Genomic DNA, 12,455 nt, shown 5'->3' on the forward strand with positions numbered 1-12,455 from the left:
TATCAGCACTTACTCTAGTTAGACAGCATATTTTTTATTAAATCCAATACTGCATTTTCAAGATCCATCAATATTTCATGTAGTTCTAAACTTTTTATTGTCTGAAAATTTGATACAAGCATAAGATGTGTCTGCCGGATCTACTCCTATCGTCGCCTCTCTAATTCCTCCTTCTTCCGTCTGCCACTTCCCTCCTAACTTCATGTGCTCTCTGCAAACCTCCTGGGAACACTTAGTGTTGGAGCATCTGCATGGGCGTAAGACATGAGAGGGTCACTGCACATAGTCAGAACTCATAACAGCTGTGACTGCACCACACAGGTCAGCACAAGACGAACAAAAACAAAGCCCGAGCATGGCTGGAGAAGGGGCTGATGAAACCTACCCTAGTTTAGATACTACTGGCAACTAGTGGGAAAGAAAGTCAGTTTTCTTCAGGCATGTGGCCGCTGAAAGGCTACCCATCCTCCAATAGATAGTCCTACACACATACAACCCATATTTTAATGATAAAAAGTAAAATATGAATGTACTAGCTAGCTTACTAGTAGACTAGACATACAAAGCAAAGGATTAGCAAGTTAGAATACATGTCCACACCAAGTACTCAGAATGAAGTATCAGAAGCCAAGAGAACAGGAGGAATACATACAATTTGTCAAACATGTCAACTGTGTCAAGTCTTTTAACATTTAACATTCCATATCTTTACTGATTTTGTTTATGTAAATACTCAGCTATTGCTATAAGCATGCTATGTAAGCAACTTAGAGGAACACATCTATGTCTTTCCACAATAAATTCACAAGGTATAGCAGTTCAATTGACAGGAATTCCTGCCTGATTGACAGGAATTTGACAGTTCTGGCCAAGTCAAACAGATGTTTATTTCCAATTTTAATTACTAATTTTAACTCTCAGATAAAGCTAACTATCTGTATGTCACATGTAAATAGTTCAAAAGTGATAAGAAGCAAGAAATTTTATGGAGTTCAAACAGGCCTAAGAAGCCAAATCTAAAATCTGACAGGAATACAAAGGACTCTAGGCAAGAAGGTAACAAGGCAAGGTTGGCACCAGAAGCAGCTGGAGGGGCTACTGCAGCTAGCCACTGAATGAGGCTACAGGTCAGAGCTGAGCTGCAGAGCTCAGTCAACCTGCTGAGACAAAAGGCGTAACTCATTCAGACAAACAGGTAGACAGATGCATGGCAAGTCCAGACCATTAACAGGAAGTCTTGATTTGGTCCAGTATTTCCTCATTGCATCTAATTCTTCCATTTTGGAATGGGGATATATACTTTGTACCATTGTATGTTGAAAGCATATAATCTACTTTATTACTTTATAGGGATTACAATTGAGAGATGAGCCTCAAGAACAGACTTGGACTGTTTTTTAAGCTGTTGAAACTGTGGAAGACTACAGGGACTTCTGAAGTTGGGCTAAATGCATTTTGCGTTCTGTCATGGCCACAAGACAATGGAGACCAGAGAGTGGAATGCGATGGTTTGAATAAGATGTCATCTGTCTCTCAAGGGTTTGAATACTTGGTCCCTGTTTGGTAGCTGTTTGGAGAGGACCTGAGTCCTGACCCCTTCCACCCATGCAAAAAAGCTGAATATGGCAGCATAAGCCAGTGTTACAAAGCACAGATGGGAGGACTTCAGGAAGTGGATGAGCAGCCATTCTAGCCAACTGATTAGCTCTAAGTTCAGTGAGAGGCCCGTCTCAAAACATAAGGTGGAGAGCAATATAGAGCACACCTGATTATTAACTTCCGGCCTCCAGAGGATAAAAAGGTCAGGAAGAAAGGAGGGGAGAGGGAAGGAGGGGAGGGAAAAGAGAAGGGAGAAGAGGAGGAGAGAGGAGAGAAAGGAGATAGAATTACAGAAGGAAATGTAACAGTGTAGTCTTTCTCTGCTTTGTGGTTTGTGTTATAAATATTCACTCTGCAGTCTCTCAAAGTCCAGTCACGATGCTTACACTGTCCACTCTCTTGAGCTGTCCATATTTACTTCCTCTGAGGCGCCCACTCCTTCCTGCAGGCCTAGGTATCCCAAAAGCCCCCTACAGTTTTTGAGCAGACATCTGCTGTTTCCAACTTTCTTTAACCTTTGCCTGAAAGCACCATCGTTCTACCTTGGCTCTGTCCACTCTCTTGGATGTGTCTTCCAGCATTCTCAGCATACTGCTCCAGAGCACTTAGCAGCCATTGCTCCTCTTGTAAAGTCACACCAGATTTTATTGTCATTCCTCTGAAAATGGTATTTGTTCTCTCTAACCACTTGTAAAGATTTTCTATTTCTTCGATTTTCAGTAGTTTTATTATATTGTATTTAGATGAAATTTATTTTGTTTTCCTGCTTGGAACTGAGAGGGCTTCTTAAATGTAACATCTGACTTCTTTTAGCAGCTTGGGGAATTTATGTCATTTCCTTTAATGCTGCTTTGCCACTTCCCTGCACCCTTTGCACTGATTTCATTTATGTCCCCTCGTGTTCTTCCTCTTCGTATCTTTTCTTTTTTTGCCTTGACATTTTCTGCTGTATTCAGAGTTAATTTATTGCTAAAGTCCTCAAATGTTTTCTATTTTTGTTACTGAGACAAAGTTTCATTAGGTAGCTCAGGTTAGCCTAGACCTGCTAGATAAATCTAACCAGCCTCAAATTCATGGTCTTCCTCTCATTCTCCTAGGGTGCATGCTAACACACCTAGCTAATTTTATATTTCTTAATATTAACATCTTCCTGAATTCTTCACTTCTAGAGCACGGTGATCTTTAAAACAAAAAACAAAAAAAAAAGTCTGGACTATTTGCTCTCAGCCTGATACTGTCATCACCGATTTATTATCTTTGGCTCTCTGTGCTGTTTTGCTGTTTTTGTTTGTTTGTTTTCTAGTAGTAACTGAGTCTGAGGAATGCAATCTTTTTTGAGACCTTGAATGTTTAAAAGTATAGGAATCTCTTCTTTTAATGAGTAATTTAGTTAGCCATGATCTCTAGAGTATAAGTTAATTCTCTTTCAGAATTTCGAATATTATAAAATTTTATTTGCAACATCTGTCTAAACATTGAATTGATGGAGCCAACCAATCTTAGATTTTTTTTCCCCTCTCTGAAACTGTGGCTAAATAAACTTCTTTTGTTTAAAAAGCACACATCCTCTGATATTAGGCTACAAAAACAAAAAAGATACTAGGGCTGGAGAGATGGCTCAACCATTAAAGGCCAGGCTCATGACCAAAGAGAGAGAATAGTATAGAATTCTTGCCTACTACCAATTTGCTACAAGTCGGCTTATACAAAGAAGTCAAGGGCAATATATTAGTTAAAAGGAAGTAGTAATATTTAAAATGAGCCCACATGACAGAGATCAAAATGGAAAAATTAAATGAAGTACATCTGTAGTAACAAAAAAGAAATACCTAGGAGTCAACTCGGGATATCCCATATGCTAGGAAGTATTCTACTAATCAGTTACTACATTGAGCAAACCTGTATTTTATGATTTTAAACTAACAGAGATCAGTATGAGATAAGTAAGGCTAAAATATAAATAATTAAACATATTAAGGTCAAGTTTGGTTTTTTGTGTGTGTTATTTTGGGGGGGTGGTTGGTTTGTTTTAGGTCTTTTGGAGGGGGTTTGAGACAGGACTTCACCATGTAACAGACCTGGTTGTCCTAGAACTCACACTGTAGACCAGACTGGCCTCAAACTCACAGAGATTCACCTGCTTCTGCCTCCAGGGTGCTGGTGTTAAAGGTGTGTGTTACCACCACCCAGCAGGACCACGTTTTTAAAATTATAAGAATCTCTTTATAACTACAGGCAAATAAAACATGAATAAATAAAAATTTTTAAAAGGGTAACTCAAAACCACTTGCCATTTTTTCGGGAAGTCTTCTGCACTGTCACTGGCACACAGGGCTGAGCAGGTGTTCCATCAGGAGTGGCAGAACCAGTATGATGCGCCTTTACCTTGTCTGCCCAACTGACACCTGTGGGAGCCAGACATGGGGCAGTTACTGCACCAGGTAAATTCCTATTGAGAAAAGTAAACACATACAATAAATTAAATATCGAAGTAATTATTGTGAAATCATAGCATTATATATAAACACCTCATTTTATAAGTAACAATGTATGTTAACAAGTCTTTCTTGACACAGGCACTACTAAAACTGTTCCTTCTTCTCTGTGTATGTTTCTTTCATAAACCACAAACATGATGCAACATTGGCAACATTCAATTTTGGCTCCTTAAAATTAATACTATTATCTAAAGCCATTTTTCTCAAATCTTCATAATTATCCTATCCACTCCATCTACACTTTAATAGCTCACATTTATCAACAATCTGTTGCCAGCTTAGCATGGAATTATTTTTCTATAAGAATTATGACAGAAGGAAAGTAAATGTATTGCTAAGCATTATAGACTCATGTCTGAAGAAACCCCAGGGCTGAGACCACTAAAGGACTCAAGTTTTTCTTTGGTTCAAATACAACCTAACAGTGATATCCTTCCTCTCCTATACTGGTCCAAACATGTCCATAACCAAAATTAGGTCCTGAATCTCAGTGCACTGACATGGTGTACTGCTAGCTGGCTGGGGTCAGGGTAGCTTCCAACCTTCTTTTCATCTGTGGTGTAATAGGCTAAGAAAGCTTACTGTGGGTAAGGAGACATGATCTACTCTTCCCTCCTACCCTTTCCCTTCTCTGGGGCCCATGGCTGTAAGAACTCTCAAAATCTTTCTTTCTTTCTTTCTTTCTTTCTTTCTTTCTTTCCTTCCTTCCTTCCTTCCTTCCTTCATAAAAAGTGACTCAGTTGTATACATACTAAATGGTTTACTTACTATTTAAATTTTGAGTTAAAATAATGAACAAAACCCAAACTTTATAGCTAACATTTCAGTTAGTAAAGCACAACCCAAGTGGCATGAGCTAAGTAAGGCAGTTACTAAAGGCAGCCTATGAGATCTATCAGGTCTGTGGGTCTGACCTAGGACCTCGGTATATATGTTACAGTTGTGTAGCTTGGTCTTTTTACAGGACTCCTAACAATGGTAAGCTCTGAGTCCTTGCCTGCTTTTGGGACCTGTTTCCTCATACTGGGTCCCCGAGCCCAGACTTAATAAAAGGGGTGGTGCCTAGTCTTACTGTAACATAATATGTCTGTTTGGTTGATATCCATGGGAGGTTCTTTTCTAAAGAGAAACTAAGGAGGATGGGGGAATCGAGGTGGTGGTAGAATGGGAGGAGAGAGGAGGGAGGGCAAACCAGTCAGGATCTAATATATAAAAGAAGAATAAATTGAAATTTTAAAAAAGGCCACCATGTAAATAATATCAGTAAGGAAAAATAGACATATGAAAGAACTACAAAGATAGTCTAGAGTTGAATAATAGTATAACTGAAATTTTTAAAAAATTATCAGGAAGACTCAAGAGTAAGTTTGAGCTACCAGAACAAGCCTCAGCAAAGTCAAAGACATGTGAACTGAGGCTGTCAGTGTGACAGAACCTAGGGCAGCAGCAGTTCTCAACCTGTGGGTCACAACCCCTGTGGAAAGCAAAGGACCCTTTCACAGGGATAGCTGAGGCCATCAGAAAACACACATATTTACATTATGATTCACAATAGTAGAAAAGTTACAGTTAGTAAGCAGCAATAAAAATAATTTTATGGCTGGGGTCACCGCAGCCTGAGAACTATATTACTGGGTCACAGCATTAGGAAGGTTGAGAAAGACTGCTTTAAAGTTTTGGCCCTATGTGTGGTCCTGGCACTGTAAATACTAGTCATTAGGGGTAAAGAAAGCTCCCAGTTGAGCTCCAGCTTGATTTCTTCATGTTCGATGACAAAAATATGTAGTAGATTCAGGAACAGGGTCTTACCATGACTCTTAGTGACACACTGCTATATTCAGCAGCACTCAGCCTTCATCAGGGAAGCTATTCCTTGTAGGAGGTGGCGATTAATATCCACTCACACCTAGACCATGTGCAGGGGACTCTAGCGCAACCAACCCTGAATGGGACGCCTTCACCTAACCCCACCCTCAAAGCTCAGAGATCTATGCAAAAGAGGAAGTGGACATATATAAGAGCCTGAGGTGGCAGGTAACTTCAAGGAAACAGCATTTTTCGGACACAACAAGGCTGACGCACATGTGGACTCACAGAGACTGTGACAACATGCTAAGATCTGTACAAACTCAAGACAGACAAATCCCAACATGATGGAAGAGAAGTGGCTAAAAATACCACCTCTATCCAAGAAGTTATTTGCAATTGATAGCTTCTGAAAGAGAGAAAATAGTAGAGTGTTACTAGGTCTATTAACCACACTACAGGGCAGACCTCAATCCTAGAGGGGTAGTTGGCCAACATAAACTGACTCGTGTGTGTTGGGGGGGGGGTTGTTTGTTTGTTTTGGTTTTAAGGGAGAAAGACCATGTGGGTGGGCAGAGGGAGGAAGAATCTGGGAAGAAATGAAGGAGGAAAAGAATTTGATCAAAATATACTATATGAAATTCTCAACAACTAAATTAAAAACATAAAATAGTAATTCAGGAAAAGTAATATTTAAGCTGTTCAGAAAAAATTGCCAAAGAGTAAAATATGTTTACATGTTTCATGCTTAATTATTGGTGTCATGATCTAGCCATTTCTTTCATAATCAAAGGTCTAATATATACCATACATTGTGTTATTTTCATTAAAATTATATACTTATATATTATAAGCCTATCAGCCATATTGTTTTATAATTATTTTATACACTAAGGTTTTCTACTATTTATATTTTATATTTATTTACTTATTTATTCATATAGTTAAAATTTTTTAATTTAGTCTTTGGTAATTTTATATATGTATACATTATATCACGATCATATCCACCTCCATTTTCTTCCTTTACCTTCATCCAACACCCTCCCCACAACACGTCCTGCCGCTAAACTTCATGACCTCTTTTCTAATACCCTATTCTATCCATTCGTACTGCTCAGACATGCATGAGTGTAGGGCCGTCCACTGAACCATGGAGCAACCTACCGATGGCCAACTATCACTCCCCTGATGCCATCAATGGCCAATAGCTTCTCAGCTTCAGGATATGACCTCTGAACCATATCCATGCTGGGATTTGGCTGGCTTGATCTTGTGCAGCTTCTTGTATAAGTAACCACAACAGCTATGCATTCATGAATGCAATTGTCATGACATGTCATGAGCTGAAGGACAGAATTTTACAGCATTCCTCCCAATCCTCCAACTCTTAGATTATTTTCTGGCCCCTCTTCTGTAATATTCCTTGAGCCTAGAGGGTGGAAGACACTGATTTAGAGCTGAGCACTCATAGTCATTTGTTGCTTTGTGTTTGGGCTTGTGCATGTGCACATGTGGGTATGCATATGTGTGTGGAGTTCTGAGCAGAAATTGTTGAGCACTTCCTGGAAATGATAGATGGTTTTTTATGGGATTTATAGCTATGAATATTTTCTCTTGGAATACTGGTTTTATTATCCTATGAGTATTTTAATCTCACCCAAAATTTAAGCTTCTTCTTGCAGTTGACGTTGCATTCATTCTATCTGTCGATGGGCTTGGAATCACATGACGTCCTGGAGACATCTTCTTTACTTCCCATGCCAGTGAGGTTGGTCTGATAATTCAGAACAATATAGTACATTGTTTTAACGGAGAGAAGGAGAAACAAACTAATCTATCCTTCTGGATGTTAATGAATGTTTTTAAAAGGTCAAATTCTAACTTCTGCCTGCAACTGTGCTTAACAGGAAGGTACCACACTAACAAGTGAGCAATTGCTCTGACAGTTCATGGTCCAGAATCTTCCATACAGTGAAACAACAACAAGCACTATTTCCCTCAATAAAGCCATGGGTTACAGAAGACATGAGATGTGCCTCTTGTTTGCTAGTTTGAGACAAGGCACATTATCAGGCCAGGCTAGCCAGGAACTTGCTTTGTAGATCAGGCTGGCCTTGAAGTCAGAGATGCTCCTGCCTCCATCACCATACCCAACTCAGATAAACCTGTTACAATTTACAAGTTTCTCCATACAGAAAAAGAAATTAAAGCACTAGTACTAATTCAGGTTATTTTGTCGGGTGTCCTAGAGAATTAGGTTTGTGAGAAAAGAATCAAACCAAAGGAAACAGTGAGGGTTAAAGAAGAGCACATAAGAAAACATGAAATCTCCACCTTTAGTCACCATAGAGTAGAAACATGAAGATGCCATTGCTCTTGACTGGAGAAGCTAAGTAGTGTAAATGACCTTCTGTTCCTCTTTATTCTGTGTCCCACAATCAGCGGACAGGACACATGGCCTACTGAAATGTTTTCTAAGCAACATTCTATATTCAAAGCCTATCATTCCACTCAATCTCGCTATAGCTTACTTTCCATGTGATACAGTCATAAGATATTTTATCCCCTCACTCAAAAAAAACATAAAACTGGTTACTGATAGAAAACAAGAAAATTCAGATAAGATATTTCGATAAGTTATAACCAAATCACCTTTCTGAAAGAAATTATAGCCCTATCAGACAAAAGATGTTTATTTCCACTCAACTTTGCCAACACTTGATATCTTTTTTTTTAATTTTATTTATTAACAAAATGGTACAACGTCTTTGTTTTCTTTTTTAATTGTGTATGTTTATTACCATATCTAGTAAGAATAGCATGTTATTGCCATTTCATTTTTTTCGCTTGAAGTTTACATATTAGTATCTTTGGCTCACTGTTTCTATTAGAATTTGTGTCATTTTCCAAATGATTTAAGAAAGTTTATTGCTGCTATCATGATTATCAAGGCTATTCATGTTTTATTACTGCTGTTGTAAGAATTCTTTACATTATAAATTTACATATAGGTTTATTCTTGTTAAATCAAGTGAGTCAATATTTTTTGGTAGTTTCTAACTTTACCTCAAAATATTTATTTAAAATATATCTATATAAATGCTTATCAGATAGACACACACACATACACACAAAATGTTGGTACTTAAGCATAATTCATACGCATATTCTGTCCTGTTCAGCTGGTAATTTAATGCAGTAGGCTAAGAAAGCTACTGAATACTAGGATAAACAGTACCACAATAATGTTAAACAACTTATATACAATACTGATAAGAGTTTGAGACATATTTCTCTCCTTGCATTTCCTACCTTGTCACTAGTAATTTTTAAGGAATTTGTGTAGTTAGAATGTTACATGAATGACATCTCATGAATATACATGATTGTTTTTGCTCAAAAAAAAAAAAATCAATGAGTCTCAAGTATTCTTGTGTGCTTTAACTACCTTTAGTCTAAGAAATAACTTGAAGTGATGTAAGGAGAATATTGAAAACTTAACTATAGTATAATAATTAGCATATATAATTAGGCTTTCTAGATTTTAAAGTTGTAGCAAAATGAAATCTTGATGTGGCAGTCTACTAGCAAGCAAATGTATATAGAGAAAAAGAAAGACAATCAAGTTTCTCACTGCTTACCACAATGAGAAAATGTATTACACCTTCTCAGAGATTGCCCTTATTTCGAATATTTCCTACACCTACGTAACTGTTTGACTTGTTGTCTTTGTCTTAAATGCCAATGATCCACCACCCAAAAATCACATCACCCATATATAGCATTGTGTATAAGTTCCATTTTGTTATACTATTAAATGACAAAATCTATGTGTCATATGTAGCAATTTAATTTCTGTACTAAATAATATGGCCTACACTGGCAGGTGCATAAACAATAAATATTTGTAACTGAGCCAAATGAGAAATATTAAATTGTTACAAGTTTCAAATTAAGCTGGTGTTAACTCTGCTTCCCACTGTCAATTTCAATGCTTGCTGTTAAAACTAAGGTTACTACAAATATAAATACCAGAGTTCATTACCTGCTTTGCGCATCTGTCTTCTCTAACTTTTCCTGAAGGTGAATCCAGTCAATCAATGCTTTGAAATCTCTCACATAGTAATCCAGCATCATTAACACCTCCTAATTTAAAGAACAAACATTAAGTACTATTCTGTGAAAAAAAAAGCTTTAGGAACAATTACCAAAGTGAAGGGCTTTCAGGTTAGTAATCTTTACATTTACATTCACTAAAGAAGACACAGTCTACTGATGTTATTTTTGTTCTTTTCGAATTGTTGCTTGTTTTTCATTCATTTGGTAGAATAATGCACAGTACTTTAAGTCCTGGTAAGATACTGTAAAGCACTTTAAGTTCTGAGCTTAAAGACCAAGAAATAGCACTAATACATCTTCTTAAGGCCTTAGTGAGTAGCAATCATTTTAATACTTTTATTATGCAGTTCCTATACAAAAAAAAGCACAAATTATACATGTGAATTGTTAAGGAAAAAAATCATGTGAACACCATCAAACACACAAGCATCTTAGTCACTACAAAGACCTTACAAACACCACTCATGGCATATAACCCTGATCTGAATGTTCCCTGGGGTACCCTCCTAAGCTCCACCCACACTAGCTTTCCTCCAGGGTAAGCAGTGACTCTAGTGTCACACTGAGTACAACTACCAAGAGGATCCACGACTTCCTGATTGCTGACAGAGGAAAGCTTTCAGGCTTACACCATTAAATACAATTTTTGTTTGGATTTCTTACATAGACTCATTATCAGGCTGAGGAACTTTCCTTCTGTCCTTCCACTACCTTTATCTGAGTTCCAGGAATCAAACTTGGGTTGCCAGGCTTGGGCAGCAAGTACTAATACCTTCTAAAACAACTTAGCATCTCTGTATTTCAATTCTAAAATGTTCCTATTCCGTATGACCCTGTTTCTATTCCATCTTTATTATTTTTATTATTATTCACATTTGTGTTTCTTATTTCTACCACAATATCTTCTTCAACAAATAAATTAAGCTGAAATGTTCTCCTGAGCTTCTCCTTCAGAGTAATATCTGGGTCAAGCCTCTATAACTGCTTAGATACAAAACTCCTTAACTACTCTAAATCTTTCCCAAAATTTGCTACAATTCAGCTAGACTCTGTCCTCAGTGGGATAACTGGTCTGAGTTACCATTCTATCCTTCTAGAGCATTGGACTTAAACAGATGTTTAAAAACAGATACCAAAGCTGGCATGGTGGTGCACGCCTTTAATCCCAGCACCCAGGAGGTCAGGCGGATCGTTATAAGTTCAAGGCCAGCCTGGTCTACAAAGGAGTCCAGGATGGCCAAGGCTACAAAGAGAAACCATCTTTGAAAAACTTGCAAAAAAAAAAAAAGACCCCCAAAAATTAAGTTTTGCAAAGAAAATAACAGAGGTCCAATACACAGCTGTACATAAAAAAATGTACAATATCAAATAATTGAAAGTGAAAGGAAGAGCCGGGCGTGGTGGTGCACGCCTTTAATCCCAGCACTTGGGAGGCAGAGGCAGGCGGATCGCTGTGAGTTCGAGGCCAGCCTGGTCTACCAAGTGAGTCCAGGATGGCCAAGGCTACACAGAGAACCCCTGTCTCGGAAAAAAAAAGAAAAAAAGAAAGAAAGAAAGAAAGAAAGAAAGAAAGTGAAAGGAAACTCTTATTCTTATTAATGGGTTTAGCAGATAACAGCTTTTTACAAAATAAAAAAAATCAACATTGTATTCTGTAAATATACCTGTGGGTTCTTTTCAAAGGATTTTTAAAATTATTATATTAGGTGTACGAATGTTTTGTCTGCGTGCATGTCTGTGCATCACATGTGTGACTGATATCAACAGGGGCCAGAAGAGGGTGTTAGATCCCTGAAACTGGAGCTACAACAGTTACAAGCCACCATATAGGTTATGGGAACTGAATTCCAATCCTCTGGAAGAGCAGTCGGTGCTCTGAAGAACTGAGCCAAGTGTTGGAGAGATGGCTCAGCCATTAAGAGCACTGTCTGCTCTTCAAGAGGTCCCAAGTTCAGTTTCCAGCAACCATATGGTAGCTCACAACCATCTATAAAGTATCTAATGCCCTCTTCTAACATGCAGGTGTACATGCAGATAGAGCACTCATAGATAAAATAAATAAACAAATTAAAAAAAAAAACTGGAGCCATCTCTCCAGTCTCTACCTGTGTTTTATTATGTATTAAATAGAACAAAGTAATATAAGAGAATGAAGAATTAAAAATTTTTGTTAGTATAAGGACTTAGTATATAAACTAGAATAATATTATGTGAAAGAAGTATTCATAAATATATACTGCAAATTCTAGCCACTAAAAACAGTTATAATAAATAAAATAACCAAACTACTAAGAAAATGGAATAATGTAAAATTACAGTTAAAAACATAAAAAAATAAAACAATAGAGCAGGGTCAAGATAGGAGATCCTCAGGACTTCCTAGATTCATTCAGCCTGGGTATGAACAACAAAGTGCAGTTGGGAGCATTT

General features: G+C 37.5%; 1 protein-coding gene across 2 annotated transcripts in view; it reads right to left on the reverse strand.

Annotated features, from left to right (window-relative positions):
* Nucleotides 1-12,455, reverse strand: part of Scaper (S-phase cyclin A associated protein in the ER) — a 315,920-nt gene that overhangs the window by 282,771 nt on the left and 20,694 nt on the right. For both annotated transcript variants that reach the window (XM_051156493.1, XM_051156492.1), the window contains exons 2-4: nt 9,952-10,052; nt 7,564-7,680; nt 3,891-4,048 (exon numbers count right to left, since the gene is read on the reverse strand). In XM_051156493.1, coding sequence (XP_051012450.1) covers nt 3,891-4,048; nt 7,564-7,680; nt 9,952-10,043 — 367 coding nt within the window. In that variant the 5' untranslated portion in view covers nt 10,044-10,052. The remainder of the gene's footprint in view (nt 1-3,890; nt 4,049-7,563; nt 7,681-9,951; nt 10,053-12,455) is intronic.

This window comes from Acomys russatus, chromosome 14 (genome assembly GCF_903995435.1).
Source record: "Acomys russatus chromosome 14, mAcoRus1.1, whole genome shotgun sequence".
NCBI lineage: Eukaryota > Metazoa > Chordata > Mammalia > Rodentia > Muridae > Acomys > Acomys russatus.